The 26,973-nt window shown below is 30.9% G+C and overlaps 1 protein-coding gene across 3 annotated transcripts in view; it reads left to right on the forward strand.

Moving 5' to 3' along the window:
• The window catches only part of LOC136981313 (xaa-Pro aminopeptidase 1-like), an 84,476-nt gene extending 64,645 nt beyond the window's left edge, over positions 1–19,831 (forward strand). Inside the window, exons 14-21 of one of the 3 annotated variants that reach the window (XM_067277612.1) lie at positions 194–343; positions 416–476; positions 549–618; positions 1,883–1,987; positions 16,743–16,814; positions 16,896–16,972; positions 17,039–17,137; positions 19,538–19,831. In XM_067277612.1, the coding sequence (XP_067133713.1) occupies positions 194–343; positions 416–476; positions 549–618; positions 1,883–1,987; positions 16,743–16,814; positions 16,896–16,972; positions 17,039–17,137; positions 19,538–19,657 (754 nt within the window). In that variant the 3' untranslated portion in view covers positions 19,658–19,831. The remainder of the gene's footprint in view (positions 1–193; positions 344–415; positions 477–548; positions 619–1,882; positions 1,988–16,742; positions 16,815–16,895; positions 16,973–17,038; positions 17,138–19,537) is intronic. The other 2 variants (XM_067277613.1, XM_067277614.1) reach the window with 2 other exon arrangements.
• The last annotated feature ends 7,142 nt before the right edge of the window (positions 19,832–26,973 follow it).

The following is a 26,973-nucleotide window of genomic DNA, read 5'->3' on the forward strand; positions in this document are numbered from 1 at the left end:
TATTCTCAGTTTATCAATGTTATATCACAAATACATACAAAATAATTGTATAATTAAATTCATTTCTTTCACCCCACAAATATTTTTAATCGTTTAGTTAAATACATACATTAAAATTTGATAATGTCCTATGTTATTTTAAAACTGTTTAAATAAAATTTTTATTGTTAAATTATTTGTATTTAAATTTCAGAGAACAGGAAAATTTTGTCGGGCTTAGTTTTGAAACGATATCGGCTTCGGGTCCTAATGGTGCCATTATTCATTACACGCCATCAAAAGAGACAAACCGTGTAATTAATATAGATGAAATTTATTTATGTGATTCTGGAGGGCAATACAAGTAAGAATAAATTTTAAATTATAAAAAATTGTAAAATGTTATTAAAAAGATATTAAGTAAAGGCTTTTATAGGGATGGAACAACTGATATTACAAGAGCTTGGCATTTTGGAACTCCTTCAATGTTTGAAAAAGTAATAATTTTAACATTAAAAATTAAATTTTGAAAATTATTTTAAATTATTTTTAATGAGTATATCCTTTAGGAGTGCTATACTAGAGTTGTTAAAGGGCATATTTCAATTGCTTCTGCAATATTTCCTAAGCTGACTAAAGGTAATTATTTCAACTTATTAAAATTATTGATTACTATTTCCACGATATTTAAATTACTTTTATATAAATATGTAGTAAAAATATTAACTGCAAAATCAAATATCTTAATTGCAGAATCAACTTTTACTTATATCAAAAACAAAAATTGTATAATATATAAGTATATACATTAACAATTATTTATTTAAATATTTTAAATTATTGTATAAGATGTTTTTTCATAACATGCATTAATATGAAGTTATCATATTAATGCATGTATTATCAATGCATAATGCCTATATCAGCATATACAGTCAATATTCTCAGTTTATCAACATTTTTACAATGCCATTTGTAAATATTCCCTTTGACTTAACATATGATGACTTTTGATCCCTGATATTTTCCATTCTAGGTCAAATTTTAAAATTTTGTCTCCATCACAACACTTAAAATGTAAATCCACAATATTGACTACTTATTGGAATTGGGTTATTATAATCATGGATTAATTGGCTATTACTATCATAATCAATCAGTCCCAAAACACTCTATGTATTAATAGAATCAGTTAAAAATAATCCATCTATTATAATCAAACTTTGGCTATTGTTATCAGTTGTGATAATTATACTTGAGATAAGAATTCTTAGGAAATTCATACTGCTGTAAATGTACCGTTTCTTCAAAACTTACTTTTAATCAAAGCATATTTTTTATATACACAGGTGTGCAAAACTTAAGCAATGATGTAATTTTTAAGCAGACAGCCATGAAACTGTAGAAAAGGACTTGTTGCAAACAGTACAATGAATACCCAATTCAGTAAAAAGGTGATTTGTATGCAGGAAGACATCACAGGTTATGTGAGGGCTCAAAAAATGCGTGCAATCAGCATGTGCAGTGCAAGATTACAATAAGAAGGCTTTGATTCCACACTGTATGCATTCTATTCATTTTTGTGCTTGTATGCTTTCTTCATCCTTTAAATACAAAATACTGTCTGTGTTCTGAATATTATCTCTCCCAGAGGATTTCTTGCAGAGTTATGGCAAAAAGACAATTGTTGCTTAAGTTTTGCACACCAGTGTATTATGTACAGTACCATGTGTGTGACAAGAATTCTTAGAAAATACATAAATAGATTGTAATGTTCAAGAGAAAAATGCTGTGGTAAAAGCATGTGTTCATTTTAACTGAATTGTAATATTAATTATTACAGGAAAAAAATTTATAAAATTAATATTTGTGTTTGAAAAATTTGCTACATGTCTTCTTATAGGTCAAATGCTTGATACATTAGCAAGGAAAGCTCTATGGGATGCAGGTCTAGATTATCTTCATGGCACAGGACATGGAGTTGGATCTTACTTAAATGTACATGAAGGTAATATTTAAAAAAATTATTTTATATTCATATGCATATATATATCTAATATCTATAACATATTTACATTCTATATTAGTGTGTGTGTGTGTGTATATATATATATTAGGCAAATAAAATAGACTTGAAAGGTTTTCAATTCCTTTGAAAAATATTTAAATAATTCCATACTTGCCAATCTTAGATTATAGATGAGGCTAATTTGGAATACAAAAAAAGAAAATAAAAATTTGTAGAAAGATTTTCAACAAAACTTGCAGCATTTTAAGCATTTATTCAATCTTCATTTTCTTTATCACAATTAAGACTGTGCTAAGCCAAAAACTTTATCAATATTAGATTTAATACAGAGATTCACTCAATATATTGATAATTGAAAAAATGTCAATAAATATAGAAAATTATCAATAGTATTGTTTTGATAACAGCCATCAAACCAAAACTAATATTTATGATATCACTATTCTAGATAAATATCAAAACTTATTAAATACTGACTTTTATTGACAGTGCTGAATATTGGTATTTGTAGTCAGCAGTAATTATCAATTTTTAACTTAATAATTTCTCTAGTTATCAGAAAATTGCATTAGTGTGTGTGAAGTGCAAAATGGTTTTCCTCAACGTGATGTCATTTAACCTGTCAATCATTTCTACCTGTGCTCCCATTGGTTTAAAATAAACTGCGCTATTGTATGATTTATTGTGGATGATAGGAATGATTCAAGAGGGATTATGTTGAGCATAAAAAGCTTAAAAATCGTAATCACAGCTTTTTTAATATAATCACGTTTTTTTTTTTTTTGTAATCAAAATCTGGCATTATTGCCATTAGAAAATACGATTATATCATTTATTTATATAATTTTTCTCCCTTCTAACATTTATTATGTTTATATTACTATAATTTGTTCCAAAAAATGCAAAACATAAACTTAACTAGTTTCACTTCTGTTTAAATTATTTCAGGTTTCACTGTCTGTCATCCAGTGCCAGGCAGTGAAACCCGCTTCTCTCCAATTCCTTTGTAATTGGAGAGAAATGGGGTTGAAAGTCTAGGTCACAATAGTAAATGTTTATTATCTTTACAGAAGGGTATCTCATTTTTAATGTAAACAAACCGATAAGTGCTTTATTACAGTGTCAATTATCTCAAGTTTCAATGATTGACATCTGCTTCTTGTAACTGGAGAAGGGGTAGAGTTGGGTGAAAGGAATAAAGTTATTACTGTTATTATTATAAAGTTTATTCCTTTTACTGAAAAGATTCATTTCATCCACCCCATCGTGATATTGACAACATTCTATTATCCCGATTTCCGATAACTTTGATTCTGTCGTCTGCTCTTTCTTTTTCTCAGAAAGTATCACCTCTCATTCTTCCAATATTTAACAAAACACTTATTCATTTAAATAAAGTCAATGAATATGAAAATTAGCTAAATAGAGCTGAAAAACCATCAGCTTACTACACGTTTGTGTGTTATGTTTTGTTTATTTGTTTTAAAAAAACACAGAAATTACATATGAATAATGACCTTTAATAATTTGAGTTAAACAACACTGAAATTCTGGAGGTTTTAGGCACTTTCTATACTTACCTCCGAATTTCTTCTGCCAAGTAGGTTACTCCTATTACTAATTCTGCAGAGTTTCGAAAGCCTTGATGTCATCTTGTATAGAAAACTAGGGGTAATAGAATGAGAACAAAATGACGCGATTCATTTGAAAAGAGTCACTCAACTCAACAGATTACTATTTAGAAATTTATTAGAACATAAAAACACAAATTTGAAAAACAACAAAAAAGAAAACATACCATTTCAAATCATCCACGACTGACTACAGTTTGTTGGTTGGTTGGCATTTTTTGGCATAAGAGCCACATAGGCCAAGATGCACTACGTCAAATGATTAATTTGTCTAACTTAATATATATACATAAAATAACAACAAAGAACAATAACAAGTATATACAACAGTAAAAATAAACAAAACACAAGATATATATATGTAAAAAATAAATAAATAATCAGATCTGTTTATGTTATACATATTAGTGACTTTCAGAAAGTCCAGTAGCTTGTCAAGATTTGGCTTCTGGCCCAAACTTCTGTCAGATTTGCATTTCCAAAATGCTGTCTATGCTTCCTCTTGAAGGCAGAACAATTGCACAGTATTTGTTTTACATGTAGAGAACAATTGCAATACTAGCATACTGGCTGGTCATCACCCTTCAAAAGATATTGATAAGTCACTGAGTATACCCAATTCTTAAACGAGTAAGGATAACCTCAGATCTCCTTTCATGCACTATATTGTGAGTCTAATTTTCTATCAGTGGTTTGATCTCCTGTAATTTATTGTGGACTTGTGTATTCCACATGTCTTGCCATCTCTCTTCTAGTCATTTTTTAATGACTAGCTTGAAATTGCCTCCTTCAATACACATTGCATGCTTTAAAGGACTTGCTGACTTTGCAGCTGCATTGCCTTGTTCATTCTCTCTTATACCAACATGGCCAGGACCCAACAAAATTTTACAGAGAAATTACTCCCCAAAACATGGCAAATCAGTTTATGAATTTTAATCACTATGAAGCAAAAACTAGGTTCAGACGAGATCAAAGTCTGAAGTGCACTAACTGAGTCAATGTAAATCATGCAACAACAATGACTTTTTCTGATCGCATACTTTAAGGCTAGGTGGATAGCTTGCAGCTCTGCAGTGAAGATGGAAGAATTCAGTGCTATTTGTTTTACCAGGATGAAATCATAGCAGACAAAGGCTAAGCCAATGTAGTTATCTGATTTAGAGTCATCAGTGTAAATAGGAATTAAATTCCTGTGACGGTGTTCAATTTCTGCAAAGTCCTGTCTATACATGTAATCTGGAGTGCATTCTTCAGGAAAGTGCTTTAAGCTAAGGTCTACTTTTATCACAGGAGTTGATCAAGGTGATATACAAGGTGCATTCAAGTTATAACACCTCTAATTGTTTCTTGGGACTGGAAACAGATAGAAACATGTGGTTTGTTTTAAAATACGTGTGCACCCATTGTGAATGCATGACAGAGATGGCAGAACTGTACGGCACACAGAACTCTGGTGGTAGCGGCAAGAGTGCGGACTGTTTTTGATACTTAAAATGGCGACATTTTCATTACAAGAACAGCGTGTAATCATTCATTTTCTCCATTTGAGTGGTGTGACACTGATTGAAATTCATTGCCAGTTGAGTGAGACATGTGGTGATGGTGTCAACATTTCCTGGCAACATGCCACATGCACAGCATTGTGGTCATCCATCAGCATTTGTGGCACCCCATCTGGAAGACACTTTTCACATTTTCTTCGTCAGGAGGTGATATGTTCCACACTCATTCAGCAACTCCAAAACAACTTTCTCCACTCACTCGACCATATCGTCAGACCAGCTGGTGTGAGGCCAAGATTGTCTTGGTTTGTTGTCACACAATGTTGTGCCTTCTTTGAGCTGTTGCACCCACGAATGCACATTAGACACATCTATGACACCATCACCACATGTCTCACTCAACTGGTGATGAATTTCAATCGATGTCATGTCACTCAAATGGAGAAAACAAATGATTACACGCTGTACTTGTAATGAAAATGTTGCCATTTTAAGTATCAAAAACAGTCCACACTCTTGCCACTACCACTAGAGTTCTGTGTGCCATACAGTTCTGCCATCTCAGTCACGCATTAACAACGGGTGCACGTGTATTTTAAAACAAACCGCATGTTTCTATCTGTTTCCAGTTCCGAGAAAAAAAATTAGAGGTGTTATAACTTGAATGCACCTCATATGACTGGGTGATATATGATGGTTTTACTGCCAGAGAGGAGTGTCAGAACCGAGTTCAGAAACCATTGCTCTCTATTACTTGCTGCATGCACTCTGGCATGCTAGCTACCAGAGTTGCACACAACCCATCTCAGAGTTTCTCCCACCTTCAATGGATGATATTCCACAATTCGTCCGGGGAAGACGCTTTTATTGGGTCTCTGGAAAGCTTAGCTCATAGACTTTTGATGGGATTCAAATCTGCACCCTGGCCACTTCATCACCTGAGAGCTAGTGCTGGTTGTTCAGCCATTCTTGTGTGACCTTTGCCATATGGATTGGTGATTTGTCATGGGCAAAGGGCACAACAACATCACTTTCATACATGGCCTGTAATGATGGCATTAGGCCATTCTGCAAAATGTCTATATATTTACAGCAGTTAAATTGCTGTCTATTCTAATTAGTGGACCAGCATTAGTACAGCATTAGTGCAGCACTCATCCATCCCCACATGCCTGCAAACAAAAAAATATGTATAAAATATTGATTATATAATTATCATTGAGGAAAAATCAAGCTCAAACACAAAAGTATGCAAAAGATAATCACCAACAAGTTAGCTAGTTACAAAGAAAGCCAATGTTAATCGTTGAAAGTTGAGATAATTGTCACTGTAATAAAGCACTTATCGGTTTGTTTACATTAAAAATGAGTGTGATTCCCTCCCTTCTGTAAAGGTAATAAACATTTACTATTGTGACCTTGACTTCCAACCCACTTCTCTCCAATTACAAAGGAAGCCAATGCCAGGCAGTGAAACCTGTGATAATTTAAACGGAAGTGAAACTAGATATGTTTATGTTTTGCGTTTTTTGGGTAAAATTACAGTAATGTAAACAAAAGAAACATTAGAAGGGAGAAAAATTACATAAATAAATGATTGAATTGTATTTTCTAATGGCAGTAGCGCCAGATTTTTATTTTTAAAAAAAAACGTGATTATATTAAGAGCTGTGATTATGATTTTTAAGCTTGGTGCTCAACATAATCCTTCTTGAATCATTTTTATCACCCTCTAATAAATCATACAACGGCGCAGTCCATTTTAAACCAATGGGACCACATAGAAATGATTGACATGTCAAATGACATCACTTATGAGAAAACTTGTTCTGAAGAACAGATCAAACAAACTGGTCAGAAATTTTTTGTCATAATATGCATTCACTGTAATCATAATCTTCATCTCTCTTAACCACTTGGCCATTCAGTTGTCATTAATACTGGATATATTATTGTCAATGTGGCAATTGCGTTGAGAAAGAACTCAATATTTCTAGACTTTCAAATTGGCTTTCTCATACCAAAAAGTCGAAGATCTTGTATATTTACCACATTTTGAAACAAAAATTTCATACATTGTACTTCTTCATAATCTTATCAGAAATTTAAAACTTCCATTGCAATTTTGAATTCAAAGAAAATGTCAACATTAGAGAGTGGACAATTTCTAAAAATTCTAAACCTTCCATGCGATTTTTAGTATTGGTCATAAATCCATGTTTGTGAAGACAATTCATAAAATGGTATTATGTTATTATTTCAAAAATATAGAGAATTTCTAACTCATACTGACAACTGCTTTAAAAGGCAGTTTCTTAGCCAAAAAGATGTAGAGTTGGCAACTATATAATTCTATCTCTAGCTTTGTAGAAATGATAATTGTCATGGCATTGTTCTGTGCAATTCTATATGATTAATTTGTCATTAATGGTAATGCATTTGTGAAGTCTTGGACAGGTCCAAACCTATAAAAATTATCATTTTTAGAGAGAATAATAGAAGCTAGAAAAATTGTCTGTTTAAAAATTGGGACATGTCATAAACAATGGAGAAATGTGTCCTAAGATCGGCCATCTCCAGTTCGGAGATCGGATTCACTTTGAGTGACCTCTCCTGTGATCCAAGTTGGGATCTTGTTATGTCGGTAACAGGCAGGCAACCACTTGGAAAGCAAGAATGAGGAAGAGCGACCAATCGGAGTGGTGAAACCTTATAAAAACTCCTGTGTTCAAGAACACAACACACTACCTGTAAGTGTCAAGACTTGACACTTACAGGTAGTTAAATGACACATAATTGTATAAATATAAAATTGCAACGTTTTAACAAAAATACTTGTTTACATTATTCATTCGTCGTTCGCTCCAGTTGACAGTCCACAATTTCACAAACACAGAGGCGACCTTCCTTTAGAGGCTACTGCCTCCACAATAAAATGTAAATATGGTAAAAACATCCTCTGGTGCTATTGCCATTTTCACATAAAATACACTTTCAAGTAAAAATAATAAATATAAAACATGGCCAACGGTATTACATTTAATACTTACAGGTAGTGTTTTGTGTTCTTGAACAGAGTGTTGTGGTTGTCAGTGTTATCATCATCTCCCTCTATGACAAATTCTACAGAATGTAATGTGTGACTATTCGATGCAGAATGGAACGCATAAAGCTTTACCAAAGCCGTTATGAACGTAAATTAAAAATTCAAAAATCATTCGAAAGCCGATCGAGCATCTAGCTCCACAGGTGGAGCTAGATGCTCGATCGGCTTTCGAATGTTTTTTGAATTTTTAATTTACGTTTGTGACTATTCATTCACTGTTAAGTTGTTGCTGCCCAATGGACGAACTGTTTCAAAGGAAAACAGATTGTCAAGATATATCAGGATGTTTGTTTGTTTTCAAAAATGGACTCATCTTTTCCATTATAAGAAAACCTTTGTTTTTTTTTTAGTAAATGGTTTTTGTAAAGGCATTTTGTATTTGTGTTTCCATCTCCACCACCGATGTGCTAAAAGGACCCTTTGCTATTCTGACATACATACAAGAAAGACATTGGCCATACATGAAGTGTTTAGCTGTCAGGAAAGGGGAGGGGAGGGGAAGGGAAAGGAGATAGACAATAGAGAAAGGTAGGATCCCTCAGAATGGCATACATAAGGTTACAGTACCCTGTACTGTAGCTTTATGTATAGTATGTTTGATGTTGGTGTGCAGTTTTTAGGCAGCAAGGCCATAGTCTCCCCCTAAGGGTCTAAAAGAAGACCTGAGTGTAGCAAACACCAATAATTGAGTGCTGCCATGAGTAGCTAAGTGTAAAAGTTAGTGCCAAGTGGTTGTTAGTAGGAAGACTTATAACTACTTAATACTAATAAAACTGAATGCAATTGCAAATCTTAATACTACTTAACAGCTAGACAGACTGTGCAAAAAGCAAATGAACACAATGACAAACTAGACGAGATGAACAGACTAACATAGACAAATGAGCAAGATCCTAAAAGTATTTATTTATTTATTTATTTTTTTTTTTTAAACATTAACTTACTAACTAAACTAACCTATCATAACCTAGGACGAACCTAACCAGATGACTAAAGCTAATAAACCCTAAACTAATTTTACCTAACCTATCATGACCTAACCGGAAACCAAGCTAAGAGTCCTAATCTAACTTACAACTAGGACTAACCGAATTTAGACTGAAAAAGAAGACAGAAAATAAGAATTAAAGTACAAAGTTGAAAAGCAGCTATATACTGACAGTTGAAACAAAGCAAGGGAAAGCTAATTGCCATCCGTGCCCCCAGAGTGAGTGCTCTCAAAGGAATGCAAGTAGATGATGGAACATTGTAGGTATGTGAATGAGTTGGTGCAGGTTGCAAGGCCAGTTGTACCCTTCAAGAATAGCAGCTCTCATTAAACTATCCCTAATGCAATTGTACCTATTGTAGCAAAAAACTAAGTGAAGTAGTGTTTGGTCCTCCTGAATACCACAATCGCATTGTGGATTATCCCCAAGGTTAAATCTATGCAAGTATTGCTTAAAGTTGCCATGTCCTGTAAGTAGCTGAGTGAGGGTGTAACTAGGGTAAAAGTGACAAAGAATCACAGTAGTGTCAACCTTGGGGATGAAAGTATAGTTGAGCCTACTAGTGGTGTCACGGTCCCAGCTGTCTTGCCAGAGAATGAAGATTTACTTCTTGATATGATTGTTGATGTACAAGGTAGGAATGTAACTGAAAGTACTAGTGACTGAAGACTTTGCAGCTTGTTTGGCAAGACAGTCAGCAGTCTCGTTGCCAAGAACTCCCGCATGACCTGAGACCCATTGGAAATCTATTCTAATGTTGTTGTCTAAGTGTCCAAGAATGTGGTGTATGAGATGGACAAGTTTTAAGTGGCTATCAGACTTGGCAATCCTGTGTAAAGTTACCCTACTGTCAGAATAAATGCAATAGTGTAAGTAGTGTCTTTTGTCCTTCCCATACCTGATATAAATTAAGATCATATAAATAGCTAAAGCTTCCTGTGCTATTGAGCAATGTGTACCTAGACAGAAGCAAGTGTTGTGAATGCTGTTGTGAAGTGTTGTGAAGCAAGTGTTGTGTGAAGCTCACGGCCTAAGTTGGAGTAAACTACAAAAGTGGCCATATCATCACCCATCTATGAACTGTCAGTGTAAATCCTAAACATGAGATGATCACCTGGATTTTCAAAGTATACATCAGGGGCAAGCTGGTGGAAGGGGTGGTAATCATAAGTGAGAAGGATATTTTTGTCAATGTTGAATTTTTTGATATCATCAATCAAGGTCAGACTGGGGGGAATCTTACCTACTCTAATCATTTTGTTGACATTCGAGTCACTATAATCTCGCCAGGTTGAGATGATGAGATTTTTCTGCCAAATAATGCATTTAATTTCTAAGTTGATAGGGGTCAATCCTGACATTGCCAAAAGGGCACTAGTAGGTGCAGTCCTATAAGCCTTACAAATGCAGAGAGCTGCAATCCTTTGAACAGATAACAGTTTTTTACGGTTATGGACCTTGGTGGCCATGTGGCCCCAGACCTGTATGGCGTAGAGGAGTGCTGGCTGAATTGCACCCCTATAAATAAACTTAGTAGTGTTAGAGCCAAGGTGCCATGTATTCCTAGCAATACTAATTGAGATCGTTGGCTGTCTTTTTAGCTTTGTCTGTGATGTATTTGATGTGGGGTGTGAAGTTAAGTCTCTCATCAAGAATAACACCCAAATATTTAATTTGCTTTGTTTGCTTTATTCTGTGAGCACCTATTTGAAAGATAAGCTTCCTGAAGAGTGGCACGTTCCTACCAACTATCAAGCGTTTGCATTTGTCTGTGTTAATGGGTTGCCTATGCTTAATACTCCACTGGTAAATGTTATTCAGAATGTTGTTGCATATGTCCTGTAGGCATTCACTGCTCCTGTGTGAAGCTAGGATAATTGTGTTGTCTGCATAACCCTGTATGTGGCAGCCAGGAGGTAGGATGTCATTTAAGTGCAGAATAGAGTTATAGGCTATGTTCCAGACCTTACCTGGATTGCTGACGACAGCCTCGAGTGATGGGTATGACTATGCAGGGCTTAAAGTGACTCTCTTTTTTAGCTTTTTTAGCTTTTTTTCATAGCTCCTCTTTTTTTTAGCTTTTTCTGAGAAAAACTCACTTTTTTTAGCTTTTTTCACTTCCCATGTGAAATTTTTTTTTCGTAAATGCGCTCAGGAGCGAAATAGCAACCAGCACTTCCCCGTATGCCTTATGGACTGTGCGCAACATGTTAAGGCACTGTCGTACACACATGTAGTGTACTACATTTATATAGACTAACAAAACGAGGAGCTTCCCAAAGCTTGATACTCTGCACATGCTGTAGGAATTTGCACATGGGTTCTCCTTGTTTGTATCCTTGTGAAATACTGATCTTCGCAGCGCTTTGATATAATCACACTGCATTAAGTCAAGTACACTTCTAGTTCGGCGTTAAGAGTGATTTTTATACAGCATTATTTTTAGCATTTGTATTTATTTAAGCGCAGTGGACAAAAGAAAGAAATAGATTTTATTTAATACTAACAGTAGAAACTCATGTTTTAGCAACGAAAAATCGTATAGAACACAATACTTTCTGAAGTAAGTTACTACGCAAACTTCTTCCCAACCGCCTGCTATTCTTTAGCTTAAACGATGACATTTACTCAACTACTGTAGAAAAACCGAAAAAATAATTGTTGAACAATAATAAATTTGATTTCTACTGTTATTATTAAATAAAATGTTGTAGGACGCTTGTTTCAAAGCTTGTATCTTTCTAGCACTCTGTAAAATTAAAGATCGAGCGAATCTCGTGCCAGGAAATACAAGATTTTAAACTAATATCCTAAATATTAATAACTTCTGTAGAGACAATCTTTAGACAAAGACAAAAGTTTGGTTTTAAGTGGGTGCTTATATATTTGGCATGCACCATGGTTTTCTTGGTTTTCTGCATTCTAACGGTGTCCTTCATTTTCCATTTCGACAAACTATAAAACTCTTCATGCATGTGCGCATTCGAACAGCTGCGGTCAATCCGGCACCAAATTAAAAAATTAATTTGTAAATATTTAGCGTCGAAAAACCGCTATTTTCACTTTAATCTAGCTTTTCGATATGCTTCTAGTTGAACTCAGTCAAAAAATTAATTAAATTATAATTTATTGAAGATTTTAATATTTTAATATTAGGAAGTAATTAGCATAAATTACATGGTGTCATGTCTCATCTTCGCTCCCGTTCAAGTTTATTGTCCTATACATGCGCTGATGTTTGTTTTTACTTCTGTTGGGGTTTTATTTCAACCTCGACCATTTGGTTACGCAAAGTGGGGAGACGGGCATCATGTGATCGCATACCTGACTTTTTACAAGTTTCCTTACCTCGAAAGAAACTTATACTTTTTCTTGATTTTAATTATTATTAATTAACTTTTTTGATGGATTCTTATATCGTTGTATTATCTAAAGTTGCAGATATAAATGCATAAAACTTTATTTAAAAAATTGTTTTTCTCATATTTTAAAATTCAAAAATAAATTAAATATCGGAAATGCTAAACTATAAGTACAGTGTGTTTTACATTATCATTGCGAACAGATACAGCCAATTATTTTATAAACATATTTATTATTTCAATTTTTATAAATTATTTAATTTGATGCAGCGTAATCAATTAATTACTGTGGTGCGTTAACTTGGGCGTAGCCAGGAACGGGCATGGGTGGGCACACCCCCCAGTTAACTTGGTTCCCCTCCCTAGAAAATTACAGCTTCTACTAGGCCCCCCCATAACAACACGTTAATTAATATGGAGGTGAGACTCGATTCAATTACTTTTTCATTTCAGACATTAATTACAGTGTTATTTTAATGTAATTGTATTCTATTAATGGAACAATAATGTTCCTTTTTTTCGAAAGTTATAACCTGAGGATGGCTTATTGAGTAAGCCGAAAACGTTTGTTTTTCTCAATAAAAATTATCTCAGCTATAAGAAGAAGGTGTCATTTTGTGAATTTAACTAATTATTGGCTGAGCTAGTATCTGCTTTATGTAATTTTATACATAATGTATGTTTATTATAATTAATAAATCTATATAGGAATAATATCTGTGTCTAATAAAACAAAGCGATTATAAAAATGAAAAGTGTGCGTTCCATCTCAATCTTTTGTGAGCGAAATTTCATGATTTTAATTTTTTAAAAATGAGATTTTTATTTATAATTTCTGTAATTTGATCTATAAGAGCAAAAAACTAAACTTATCAAATATCAACTCTCTGTAAATAATTTCATCATTTGCTTATTAACGTCAGATTTCTTAAATTTAATGGGATTGTATATTTTTCAACTTGAGGGTAGTAGAAAGCTTTGTATATTTTCTCCCGTGAAAGTAATAAACTCTGCCAGTTCCTCACGGTGAAGGACAACAAACTGCTAAATGTTTAATTACATTGTTTTCATAAACTCTCTTCTCTGTCAGTTGTGGGTTGAATGACTAACAAATTGTTTTATTGTATTCAGGGGAATAGATTTGGAGACTAGTATTACCAGTAATGAATGCTGTAATTTTATTTTTAATCATTTAAAAAATATTGATAAAATTACCAAATAAATGATTGGGTCACAATTACTAGTGGTATTGCTATATAACAGACTAGGGCAAATGAAACTCCGAGAGCCGCATGCGGCTCTTTTTGAATTTTATGTGGCTCTTGCTGAAAGTGTTAATTTCTGCTTTTTATTATTATTTTTACAGTTTTATTTTCCAAAATATGTTTATTAAAAAAATTCAATACTTGTTCTATATTATATAATAAAATCCAGGTACAGAACTGCGGCTCCCATGCATTTTGCAAAACCTACATTTCGGCTCCCACTGAACTTTTGCTTGCCCACCCCTGCTATATAATGAACATGCAACCCACTGATTCTGCCAGAAGTTGTTTTTTTTCTTCTTTAATTACATTTTTTTTATGAAGAAATCAAAAAATGTACCTTGAAATAAATGGCATTTGAAATTTGGCATGTTATATGGAAACACATTCTGGTAGTTATGTTACTATTCCATTTGCTTTGCTGTGTAACGATGGGAATTCTGTACGGGGCACATGAAAACTTAATGCGGGCCTGTTCTGGCTTAATGCAGTCTTACTGGTCACTTTTCTGGAGTATAAACTCAGCCTAACTATTTTCATATTTAATCTTATCAGTCCACTTAATAATCAATCTAATATCATATGCAATGTTATTGATATAAAATATGTGTTCGTTTGTGTGTTTTTTTTAATAACGCCTGTTTTCGTTCATTTTAACACTATTAGCTTTTTTAGCTTTTTTTCAGTGTGAACTCTCTTTTCTCACTTTTTTTTATTGCCATGACTGCTTTAAGCCCTGCTATGTTATTTTGTGTTGTATAAACACTTGCACTCCTGTTGCTAAGATAGGACTGAAGAAGTTTGTAAAGATTTTGAGGACAGTGATGAGTATGTAATGTGTGCAAGATAAAGGCCACCTGGTGTGATCGAAGGCACCTCTAAAGTCAATAGTGATAATTGCAGTATGATGATTGTTTTGTTTAGCCTAGTGGATATAGTTAACAACCTGATGGATGGCATCTACTGTATCTTTGTTTTTAGAAAAGCTGAACTAATTCTGATGCAGGGCTCTACACTTGCATAGATGCCACATGACCCTATTAATCATTAGATTGTCTAACACTTTTCCCAGAGTTGGGAGAAGGCAGATTGGCCTTTATTTTTTGTAAGTGTTAGCACTGGTGGGTTTGGGAATCAATTTGACATTAGACTTTTTCCACCGATTAGGAAAAAGGCCAGTGTTCAAGCAGATATTGAAGAGAATTACAAATGCTGTAGGATTGGCCTCAAACACATGTTTTATCATCCTAGTGGTTATGTTGTCAAGACCTAGGATTTTGTTATCAGTGAGCGAACGGATGGCATTTGAAACCTTGATGTAGGTGAAGTTGTGGTCATTTTCTGTATTAGGTGGAGTGAGTGTAGAACTCCAGATGACCGCTTGTGTATTGTCATCCTGCTGTGGGTCATCCAAAGGATAAAGGCTGGTGAGGATGTGGATGATAGTTTCATCCGTGTTGTTGGTGTAGCAATCATCAGGGGGCTGGATAGTGGAGGGGTTTGGAGCTGGGGGTTTTTTCCTTCCAAGCTAAGTACTACAGTTCAGATCAAGGATTGCGACTGCAAGTGTTGGTACAGAAATCCTTCCAGTGTTAGTCCTTGTTTTATTTATATGAGTTTTGTAAGTGTTGTGTTCATGCCTGTACTGGTCTCTAAATGTGACTTTAATGTCCAGGTCCTGTTCATTCCTAAATTGCCTCCTTAATCTCCTAACAACTTTTTTCTTGTTTTCTAGCTCAGTGGTCCACCAAAGAACCTTTTTGTGTTTACAATGTTTGACCTTGGAGGCAATAATGTAAGAGTTAGTGATTGTACTTGTAAGCCTGGTGACAAGATGGTCTTCTAAGGTGTCCTGAGTGTAGTGAAAACTATGATTATTAGAAACATACAACAAACAAAACCTAATAACAAAAGCAAATACACCATCAACTGCCATAAATGATCGGGCTAAATTTTGGATAAATGATTATAGATTAGAAATAAATTTGGCACTAGAGTTAGGCGTTAGGTGCCATCTCTTATTAAAATTAATGATTACAATATTTAATTAATTAATTAGATTAAACTGGAAGAAAAGAATCAGCCCAAAGCGGGACTCAAACCCGCAACTCCCACTTACTGTGCGGACGTGTTGCCAGTTACGCTACCTGGATCTTCGGTCCAATCTCCTCTTCCAGCATATATAAAACTAAGATATAACCATCCACAGTTATTACGGCCCCGACTGGGAACACATCCACACCCACAGCCAGAAACTTCCACTCAAGGCACTCAGTCGGCCATCGCAACCCTGGCAAGGTATATATATATACAAACAAAACCCAATATCATAAGCAAATACATCAACAACTGCACTAGAGATGGTGCCAAATGCCTAACTCTAGTGCCAAATTTATTTCTAATCTATAATCATTTATCCAAAATTTAGTCCGATCATTTACGGCAGTTGTTGGTGTATTTGCTTATGATTATTAGTATTACCAGTAGTGTTCAGTTGGGTGAAGATATACCTATGGTCACTGGCAGACTCTATGTCAGTAGTGTAACAGTGGTCAACCCTAGGGGTGACGTGACTGTTTCCTAATGATAGGTCGATCCAACTTTTCCCGTGGTACAGGAGTAGGTTGGAAGGGTGCTGATGTTCAAGTGAGTAAGGTTGTGTTGGTCCATGGTTTCATTAACTTTGTTACCCCTAGGGTTATCTTTTGGACTTTGCTATTTTGACAGGGAATTGACAATTTCCTCCTTTTTCGGCTTCCACACAAATTGTTAAGTGACAAAATATGATACATTTTTGTATGTCTGTTATGTCGGTTAAAAATTATTATGCAGTCATTATATCATAATTGATTAAATAAAATTATTGAATATTGTAGGACCTATGGGTATAAGTTGGAAGTATCGTCCCGATGATCCTGGCTTACAAGAAGGCATGGTTTTATCTAATGGTATTGCAAATACATTATTATTATTTTATAAAATTATTATATCAATATAACATAGTAATACAATATTAAATTATAATTTAGAACCAGGTTATTATGAAGATGGCCAGTTTGGTATCAGGATAGAAAGCCTTATGATTGTTAAAAAAGCTGATACAAAAGTAATGGAATTTCTTAAAATTTTTATTTGTAATTTTTGAATTAATAATTATAATTATAAATTTCAGTATAATTTTAATGAACGGGATTTTCTGACATTTGAAATCATCACATTAGTACCAATCCAAACAAAATTACTTGAGCCATCTATGCTTACTGCAGAAGAGGTAGATCTTTATATATTATTTATTTACTAGATAAGTTTTTTATCATTTATATTAAGAATTTAACAAGTTTTCAAGACATTATTTATTAATACACAATTTAAGAAATGTTATTTAAAATTTATATGTGAAATTAAAATAAATTATCTTTAGAAAAATGTAAAGAAATGTTCATTATCAAGATTACATTAATTGCAGTATATAAATAGGATTGCATTTGTTGGTTTCAATACCTGCAAATTGAGCCAAGCGAGATTTATGCTTAAATCTAGAGTTTATTTAGTTTCAAATAGAAGCAATGATATCTAATTTAGCAGTTGATTTTGGAAACACAATTCCTTTGAAACTTTGTTTTGGTAGTACTTAATTCAGTTTATATGTAAGTTTTTAGCTTATTCAGTGTCAGCCAGCAATGTTTACAAATACAACAAATGAATAAAGAGCTTGTTAAGCTGGAGTTTAGACTCCATTGTTTTATTAAATTGTTTAAAAATTTGAAGAATGTTAAGCAGTTGTGTAACGTGTTTGTTTATAATCATAAACAGAACCAAACTGCTGCACATGCATTGAAGCATTTAGTCCTGGTTTAAATCTACTGCAGAGTTTGTCTGTGATATTCCTCGAGGACACAATAGGATTCCAACAAGGATTTCAAGTAGCTTGGACGCACATGGACCCAGATCTGTCATCCGGACCAAATTTGGTCAAGATTGGTCGAGCAGTTTTGGGGGACTTACTTAAATCCAATGACATTTGAGTGTAAAGAAACAAGCTTCGTTCACTCAGCTCAATAAAGCAAAAACATTTATAAATGTTAAAAATTAGCAACCGAAACAGAATGTCAAACTTTTAATTCTATTTCTCGTAGTTACATTATTTGTCTGGGGGCTCTGAACCTTTAGAATTTTTACTATTGCATTGATTAATATGGTTAATATCAAAGTCCTTTAAAGTAGTGACCTAATTTTGAATATGAATATAAAAAATTTTAATAAATACAAAATTTAATGTTTGTATTACTATGGTAATATAATACTGTATTAAAGACTTTGATACTAAATCCAACAATGGAATAAATCATGTTAATCCAGTTTAAAATTAGCCAATAGAGAGGTTGAGGTGCAAGTACAAACGTTAAACTTTTAAGGAAAGCAGAAGTACACATTTGACGTTTTAAGTCCAAGTAAAAGACATTGCAGTGCTCGTTCACAACATCACATGACTCAGTGAATGTCATTCATTGACTCATGGGAAATTTGTTCAAAAAACGGCAGATACATTTAACATTGAGGGTTACCAGCAAAGGTAAATAAACAAATTAAACTATTTAAAAGTATTTATAGAATGTTTAATAATGCTAAGTAATTATTTTTAATTCTTCTATTGTATGATCAGACAATAGGACTACCTAATACTTTTGTCAAGGGAAGTAGTGGCTTATGTAAATTCAGAAAATTAATTTTTAGAAAATTTACAAACGTATTATGCTGTTGATGTACAAAGATGCCATTGAAGAACAAACCTATCTTAAGATAAGCCATTATGAAGATAAATATATATAAATTCTATAGGCACTTCACCAGTGGTGTAGCGTAGTGGGGGCGGCAGGGCTGGTCCGCCCCGGGTGGCACTTTTAGGGGGAGGCAAAATTTCACAATAAATAATAATAATATCTTGTAAAAATTTGAATCATTTCATTTCATATTTTTGTCACACCTATGATTCAGACCGATTGAAATGAGTACAGAATTTTTCATTACTTATACCTAAATAAGGGGGCAGCGGAATTTTCCTCTGTCCTAGGCGGCAGACACCCATGCTATGCCACTGCACTTTGCATCACTTGCTAAAAAATTGAATAATTAAATAATTTCTGGATTAAAATCGTCTGTTTCTTTACAATGTTATTTGTAAATGCTTAAATAATCATTATTTTAATAAAATACATTGTAATTTTAACCCCAAACACAAAAAAATTAAAAAGTTTAAGCCAATCATCTACTTGCCATTCTAGACGTAGCAAACGCCATTATCGACCATATAGAATTGCCAGATGGCGGCACTCGTCTGTTCCTCGTTCACATTTTGGGCTGAATACATGCGCCTCAACCTCTCTAATATTTTTAGTAATTTAAATTTTCATTATCAAATCTGAAAACTGATGGAATATCATTTCATCACTATTGTAGCTCAATGACAACTGTTCTGATAACTGAAATCTGTTTTCCCAATGAAATTTTCATTAGATGGTGTAATCAAAGAAAAATAAAATTAAAATTTGTAATTTTTGTGGACAAATGATTTAAATTAATTAAATAACTAAACTAAATAATTTATTAATAGAAATGTTTTAACATCTGTTTTAAAATGATCCTAAAATTTAATTTATAAAATATTTTTTAGTTGGAGTGGTTGGATAATTATCATCAGCTCTGCAGAGATGTTATTGGTAAAGAATTAAAAAGACAAGGGAAGCTTCAAGCCCATCAATGGTTATTGAAAGAAACTCAACCACTAGGATAAAAGATTAGAAAAATTTTTAAGGGGATTTTTGAATAAATCATTTTTGGTATTTTTATAAATTTTGTAATAATAATAATTGTAATTGTAAATCAGTTTCTTTGAAATGTTGTATATATATATATTAAAAATATTATTTTACCAGTTAAATAACAATATAAATTATTGGTAAATAACTTAAAAAAATAACTTAAAATGATATTAATGTAAAAAATAAACATATCAAACTTGTCACATTTGTTTAGTTGTTATATTTTTTTTATAAGTATTTGTAAAAAATCTCATTAATTTGAATTTTCAATAATATTTTATCATTATTTAATAGAATATAACAAATACATTAAAATTAAAATCTCTTATTCAAAACTTATTAATGTATTTATTTCTTATAAATTTTTTTTATATTTATAATAATAATAATATAAATATTTATTATTAAAGAAATATAGAAATATTTATTAAATATGTTGCATATACGTAATTAAAATAGAGCATGTTCAGTTAATCCTTTTAGGATAATTTTTCTTGTTTAAGATTTTTTTATATATTTCTGTCCATTCAATTCATATATGAATGTATAATGTTGATACATTGGAAAATTTTTCATATATATAAATTTCAAAAATAATTAGCATTATACCTCATATAACTCAAAATAATTCACTAAGGCCAATTTCTTCATATGCATTACTTAATATTTTCATTTCCTTTAATAAATAAATAAGGTTTTTTCGGTTAAATATCAACTGTGGGCAGTCCTTGACTTTTTAGATATTTTACTTTTGGATAACTTGCTCTTATGCACGTACTACTTTGATACTTATAAATCATTTGTCACACTCCAAATTAGATTTTTGTATATTTTTAGCTGACTAAAAAAAATTTATAAGCTGTCCATAGGTACTTTCTGCTGGTTTTGATAACAAAAATAATATATTTTTAAATTATATTATATAGTGTAAAAATTGAATAATAATAATGAAATAACAAAACCAGTTGAATTAAATTATTACTTTTATTTAGAACAGTTAACAATAAAATGAAATAAGTAACATTAATTGTTTTGTGAAATTTATATATTTATAGTATATTCCAGAATAACAAATGACTTGATCTGCTGGATCTTGAATGTGTATTGCTACGCTGTCATAGCTAAGCAATGATAGGACAATGTCAGTAAGCAATAAAATAGAACAGAATAAAAACTTTGAAAATTTCTTCAAAAAATGTCAAATTTCAAATAGATTACAACAATTTAAACATGTAATTTTTCTAAAACATATCCTAAATATATATATACACTATATATTATGTTTTGCTTCATAACATGTAACTATTTTTCTTCATATATATTTGAAGAAAAATAGTATATATTATTTTATACGTAATTATACGTAATTAAAATGGAGCATGTTCAGTTAATCCTTATACTATTATATATATTTTATATAATATACTATTATATATATTTTATATAATAATATATATATATATATATATATATTATACACTAATGAACATTAGTTCCATTCTTATTATGGGAAAGATTTATAATAGTATTAATGAATCAATAGTATAATATGTTATTTTTTTAATCTATAATGTAAAAACTTCCTACCTTGATATTCACCCAGCTAATTTTTCACAAAAAATAGCAGACTTTTTCGGTCTACTTCTAAGATCTGCTTCAGGTCACAAATTTTAAATAGATGGAATATCCAAAAATGTTTGAATATGTCAAACATAGAAGAGCTCACATGTAAATTCAAATTTAAAATCCTCTTAAATCGACCAATAGGATGTGTTCAAGTGTAAAAGTCATAAAGTGGTTTTCATAACGACGTACCAAAAAGGGCCTGTCACAGTTGTGAAATCACTTCTCCTCTTCGAAGTTTATATATTGTCCCTGCTTCTCTGATTTAAAAATCTCAAGCACTTCTAGTACCTCATTATTATTTACTCTCATTTACTCTCATATATATTACTCTCATTACTGTGCCAATACACCAGTACAAGGTCCTATTAATAAATAACGTCCACGTAGACGACTTTAAATTATAATAAATTTTAAGGACAGTAAGGCTTTTCTAATTACTTCTAGTACCTCGAGTTAGTCTGAGTTTGCCATCATTCTAATTAATGTAGCCTGTTGTAAATCATGTTTAACTTTCTCCTCCCCTGCATATATCAAGAGGCCAGTGGTTTTGCAAGCATGACAGAACCAGTTTGATACATCATTATGAAAACCGGTTTGACTTTTACACTCGGATGCATCCTATTGGTCGATTTTAGAAAATTTTAAATTTTAATATATGTGCGAGTTCTTCTATGTTTGACATGTTCAGACATTGAAACATTGGGTATTTCATCTATTTGAAATTTGTGACCTGAAGTGGGTCTTAGAAGTAGACAAAAAACATTATTATTTTTTTTTTTTTTCTGAAAAATTAACTGGGCAAATATCAAGGTAGGGAATATTTTACATTATAGTATAGCCCAGTTTTTGGGGTTCAGAACAATTTTATTTTTTAATCTTTATTATTATTGATATTAATTACCTTTAATTTTTTTCTGAATTTTACTGTTATATTTTAGAAGCATAAAATTTTAATTCTATTAAAGAAACAATACAAATCTTCACAATTTATGAAACTTGGTACCATATTCATCATTGGGACAACCACTATTTAAGGATACCAAATCTTTGACTTCCAACACAAATTTTTTGCTATCCTTAAAAAGTGGTTGTTTAAATATAAAAATATTAAACAATCAAATAATTTATTAAAAGCTTACTGTAACCTTTTTCCTTTTAAAATGCTTAAGAATATTCAAATTAAATTTTCTTCCATTTAAGTTGTTAATAAGAATGTAAAAGAAGCATCACATGTCTGTTATATGAATTATCATATTTACAAATAATCTAAACAGATTATTGATGACCCAAAGACATAATATTTAAATTATGACATTTAATAAATTTTAAAATACAGATTGATTGTTGAGAGACATCAAATTAAATATTAATAGAAAAAGATTTTTGTCAAGTCATTCTTATGTCAGTTTTAAAAATTTCTTTTCATTAACATTTCCTTTAAAACATTACAATAATTACAGAAATTAATTGGGCTTTAAAGGAACTCTTAATATAAAGAAAGCAATGAATTATTGAAAACTTTTTCTTTTCAAATTATAATTTCTGAGAAATTTTAAATTATATTTTTATATTATAAAATTTAAAGTATTACTAATGTGATTTTTATTATGATTTGTCAAATTATTTTAATATGGCAACTTATGATTGTGTCAACCATCCTGTAATTGTCGGCATAAGGGATTTCTGTTAATAGAAATTGATACACGATCCAAATCAAACTGATTTGTTTTTCTGTAATTAAATTTTATAGCAATTACAGTCAACAATAATTAATAAATTTTCCTCATCATAGAGAATACTTTTAATAATTTAAAAATATGCCATTTTTAAAGTTTTTTTTGTTTTTTAATGGAAAAACTCCAGCAATAAGTTGCTTAACTTTCCTGGCACTACTTGGTAGTGCCATCTGTTATGATATTTTATTAAAAATCTTTTTATTCTTAACAACTATAAAATGACAAAGCTTAATTTTGACAGCAGGGATGAGTTTTATAAAAAAAATTGTAAATGCTAATAACTAGTAAAATTGTCATTAATTCCAACCCTACTGGAGATACACACGAGCCCCATTAACTCCTCCATCCCTTTGACCTTTAATCACCAAAATTTAATAGCCTTGATCCCTTAATAAACTAACTTTCTTGCAAAATTTTAGAAACTTTTAGCAAAAAGCACAGGAATTATTAAGCTTCAAAGAGGGTGAGCAAAATCATGACCCCCCCACACACACACACAAACATCCATACATACAGAAAAAACTCCCAAATGTTTTTTCATTTCTCGATGTGTTATAAGCATAATAAGAATTTATTTTTTGTCTCTAAGACATCAAGTTATTTTTTATAATCTATGCTGATTATTAAATAAAAATTGATTATGAAAAATTGTATAATGATAGAATAACCCATAGATTGATGACAAGCAACCCTTTCTGGATGCTGGCTTTTTTTTTTACAGACTTGTGGGCTTTTGGCCTGCCAAGTGCTGGCATACTCTGTGACTGCTGGTATAATGGGTTTGAAAATAATATATGCCGGTGACATTCATACTTATAATGTGTATTTTATTCTTGTCATTTTGCCAGTCTAATTTAGTTCAAACGTCCTTCATCACAAATTTTGGCTTAATTGGAGTCTCATAGCGGCACAAGGCAGAAAATGGAAAACATAAAACCGTGTCGCCAAAGTCTCAGAGGTGGTATATTAGGATTTTGCGGTCCCCAGGACACTCACGATTACAAAAGATAAATTATTGATTACAAATTTAAAGTCTACATTATTGGATAAATTGACACTTGTCCCTAGAAAATAAATTTATCTTTTTCCATTTGGTATTTTGAATAGAGAAGAATTAGGGGAGATAATTTATTATTTAACCCAATTTGCTTTTTCTAAGTGAAAATCTTCAAAACTTAAGCACTTTCATATTAGGCTTTTGGGGATTTATATTTTGATGTGGACTAGGTATAAGGAGTGTTTTTTTAACAAACATATTACTATTTTCAATAGCATTATTTGCTATTTAAAATTTATTATATTTTGAACTTTACAGAATCTTTCAAATTAAAAAAGTTAACAGATATTTGCTGCTTTTCTCTAGTAATAATGAAATGAAATTGAATCTATAACCTTATAGAAACATTTTTAGAAGGAAATAATGAATATTTAAAATAATTTCGCTCTAAGATTAAAGTACTACAGTATTTGATTTTCTTTATACTATTTGTTTGTTTAGATTTTTCATCTGAATTTCTTCATTATATTTGTTTGTTTAGATTTTTCATCTGAATTTCAAATTAGTGAGATTTTTTTTAACATTAAGAATTTTGAATTTATTCAAATAATATATACCAGTATATATATGTTATATCTTGATGAAATTGTCAATTTTTCCGTTGTAAAAATTAATTCTTATGCACTAATCTGTTCATTTCAAACATTATAAAATATTTTATTTCAATTGTATATTGATTATATTATATGTTATTAATATTTGGTATTTGCTCAATTTTACTTTGAATATTAGATAAATAAATTATAATTATTACAAATAATTTTAATCCAAATTAAACCCGAAATAAAAAAAAATGATTTAATTACCAATTTATATTTTCATTCTGATCTTTATACAAAAACTATTATTTTTAATTATAATAAAAAATATTAAAATATTGTTAAATGGCATGCTGATTTAAAAGTTTAATATTTGGAAGACTTTTTATCTTGAATGGAGTGAAAGAGGATTTAAAGGACTTGAACATTGTTCGTGTTACTTTGATTTTCGAATGTGAAAATATTTTTTCGAACTTTATCCTGTTTATGATTTTTTTTCATTGTTTTATTAATCCTAACTTAAATTTAATTAAATGATGTTTAAATTATGACCATCAGATAATTTCTTTAAAAACATAATTTTAAACTTCATTAAAGTAAATATCTTCCATGTTTGTAGCATGTGCTCGTGACATTCTATAATTGTCTAAATATCCCTGGAGATAGCACAACTTTAGAAGTGCTTGAACATTTTTTAACATTCATTTCATTTATTTTATACTCCATTAAAGCAAATATTTTTCCTTTTATTTTAATTTTGGAATCTTTGTTAAATCCTTTTTAAAATGTTTTCATCATCAAAAAAGTGAGGTGCAGTAACATATCAATGCTAATTTGAATTAATTTAGTGTAGCCAAATTTCTGAAGTATGATTATTTTCACCTTAATAAATTTCTAAGAAATTAGCAATTTTATGAAAATAATTTAAATTAAAGAAGTTTTTAATTTTTTTTGTTTTAAATTTGTTCGAATAAAGTATATTTCTTTTTAACACCGAAGGCCATAAAAAAATAGGACTTAAATTATTATTATTATTAGTAAATTATACAACAATTTGCATATTTGAGATTTATATCTTTTGTAAGAAGAATAAACATATTATTTGGGTTTATTTGTGATTTTATAAATAAACCTTTAATAAATTTCAATTAGAACAATAACTAAGTATCTATTTTTACATGATATCTTTAAGGACAATCGTAACATTACAAATAAAATAACTTGATGGATTATTAAATCTCCAGATTTTGCTTTTATTTTCTAACTTACATAAAAAAGCTTTTTGTTCAGTTGGTAGAATAATTTAATAATTAAAATAAGAGACGAAATATAATTTATTATTAAAAGAAAATTGTTATCAAATAATTTTATAAAGCAGAGATCACAATTTCAAAAAATACTTTTACATCTAAGTTTTTGAACAAATTTTTATAGCAAAATATCACAAAGATTTAATTTATATTAGTATATTTTCTATTTTTTTTTTTTTAATTAATGCAGAGATATAAATTATGAAATGTTCTTAATTAAATTGGTAGAAATTCAGTTAGGTCTTAAGGTGACAAAAATTATGCAACTTAACGAATAAGACAACATAAATGTTAATTGTTGCATTTTTTTAATATGCATTGGGTGAAAAATTAGAATTTTCTCACAATTCATCATTTTATTACGTGGCTTATAAATAATAGTTTTTAATATTACAATAAATGACGGCGTGTTTAATAGTATTGTATTTAATTTTCTATTGTAATATATCTGTTTGAAAATAATTGTCGTATTTAATTTTCTTATTTTGTTTCGAAGTGGTTCTTGTGTTTTAGAAATTCACAATGCAAAAATATATTATGTAAAAATGTACATAAAAAACTATTTTGTAATTTTCTTGAAAAATTTTTTTTGTCTCCCCAAAGGTTCTTTAGTTATTTGATTATCTTAGAAGAGTTAAATGCAATCAAAACGTTAGGTCACATTTTTAAACAAAATTAATTAATTTTTCAAAATATTTAAACTTTCCAATGTAAATTGACATGCAAAAATATTCAAACATAAACAATTAGAACTGTTTTCAATAGTTTTAAACTTGTCTATTTCTTTTAGAAAAATTTTCTGTGAGAAAAAGAGAATATTTATTTTTTAGTAATAAAAAAATCAAGCAACATTATTTAAAACTGCATGTGGTGCCATCAGCGCCGAATTAAACCTCTAGCAGGCCTTAGACAAAATTTAAATTGGGGCCCCATTTGAATAAGTTGCGCCTAAACGATGGGCTCTCATGGCGCACATTACTTCTGACGCACGGGTGGCTGTTGACCTTTTTTTTTTGTTTG

This window comes from Centruroides vittatus, unplaced genomic scaffold (genome assembly GCF_030686945.1).
Source record: "Centruroides vittatus isolate TY-2023 unplaced genomic scaffold, ASM3068694v2 contig_751, whole genome shotgun sequence".
Classification (NCBI taxonomy): Eukaryota; Metazoa; Arthropoda; class Arachnida; order Scorpiones; family Buthidae; genus Centruroides; species Centruroides vittatus.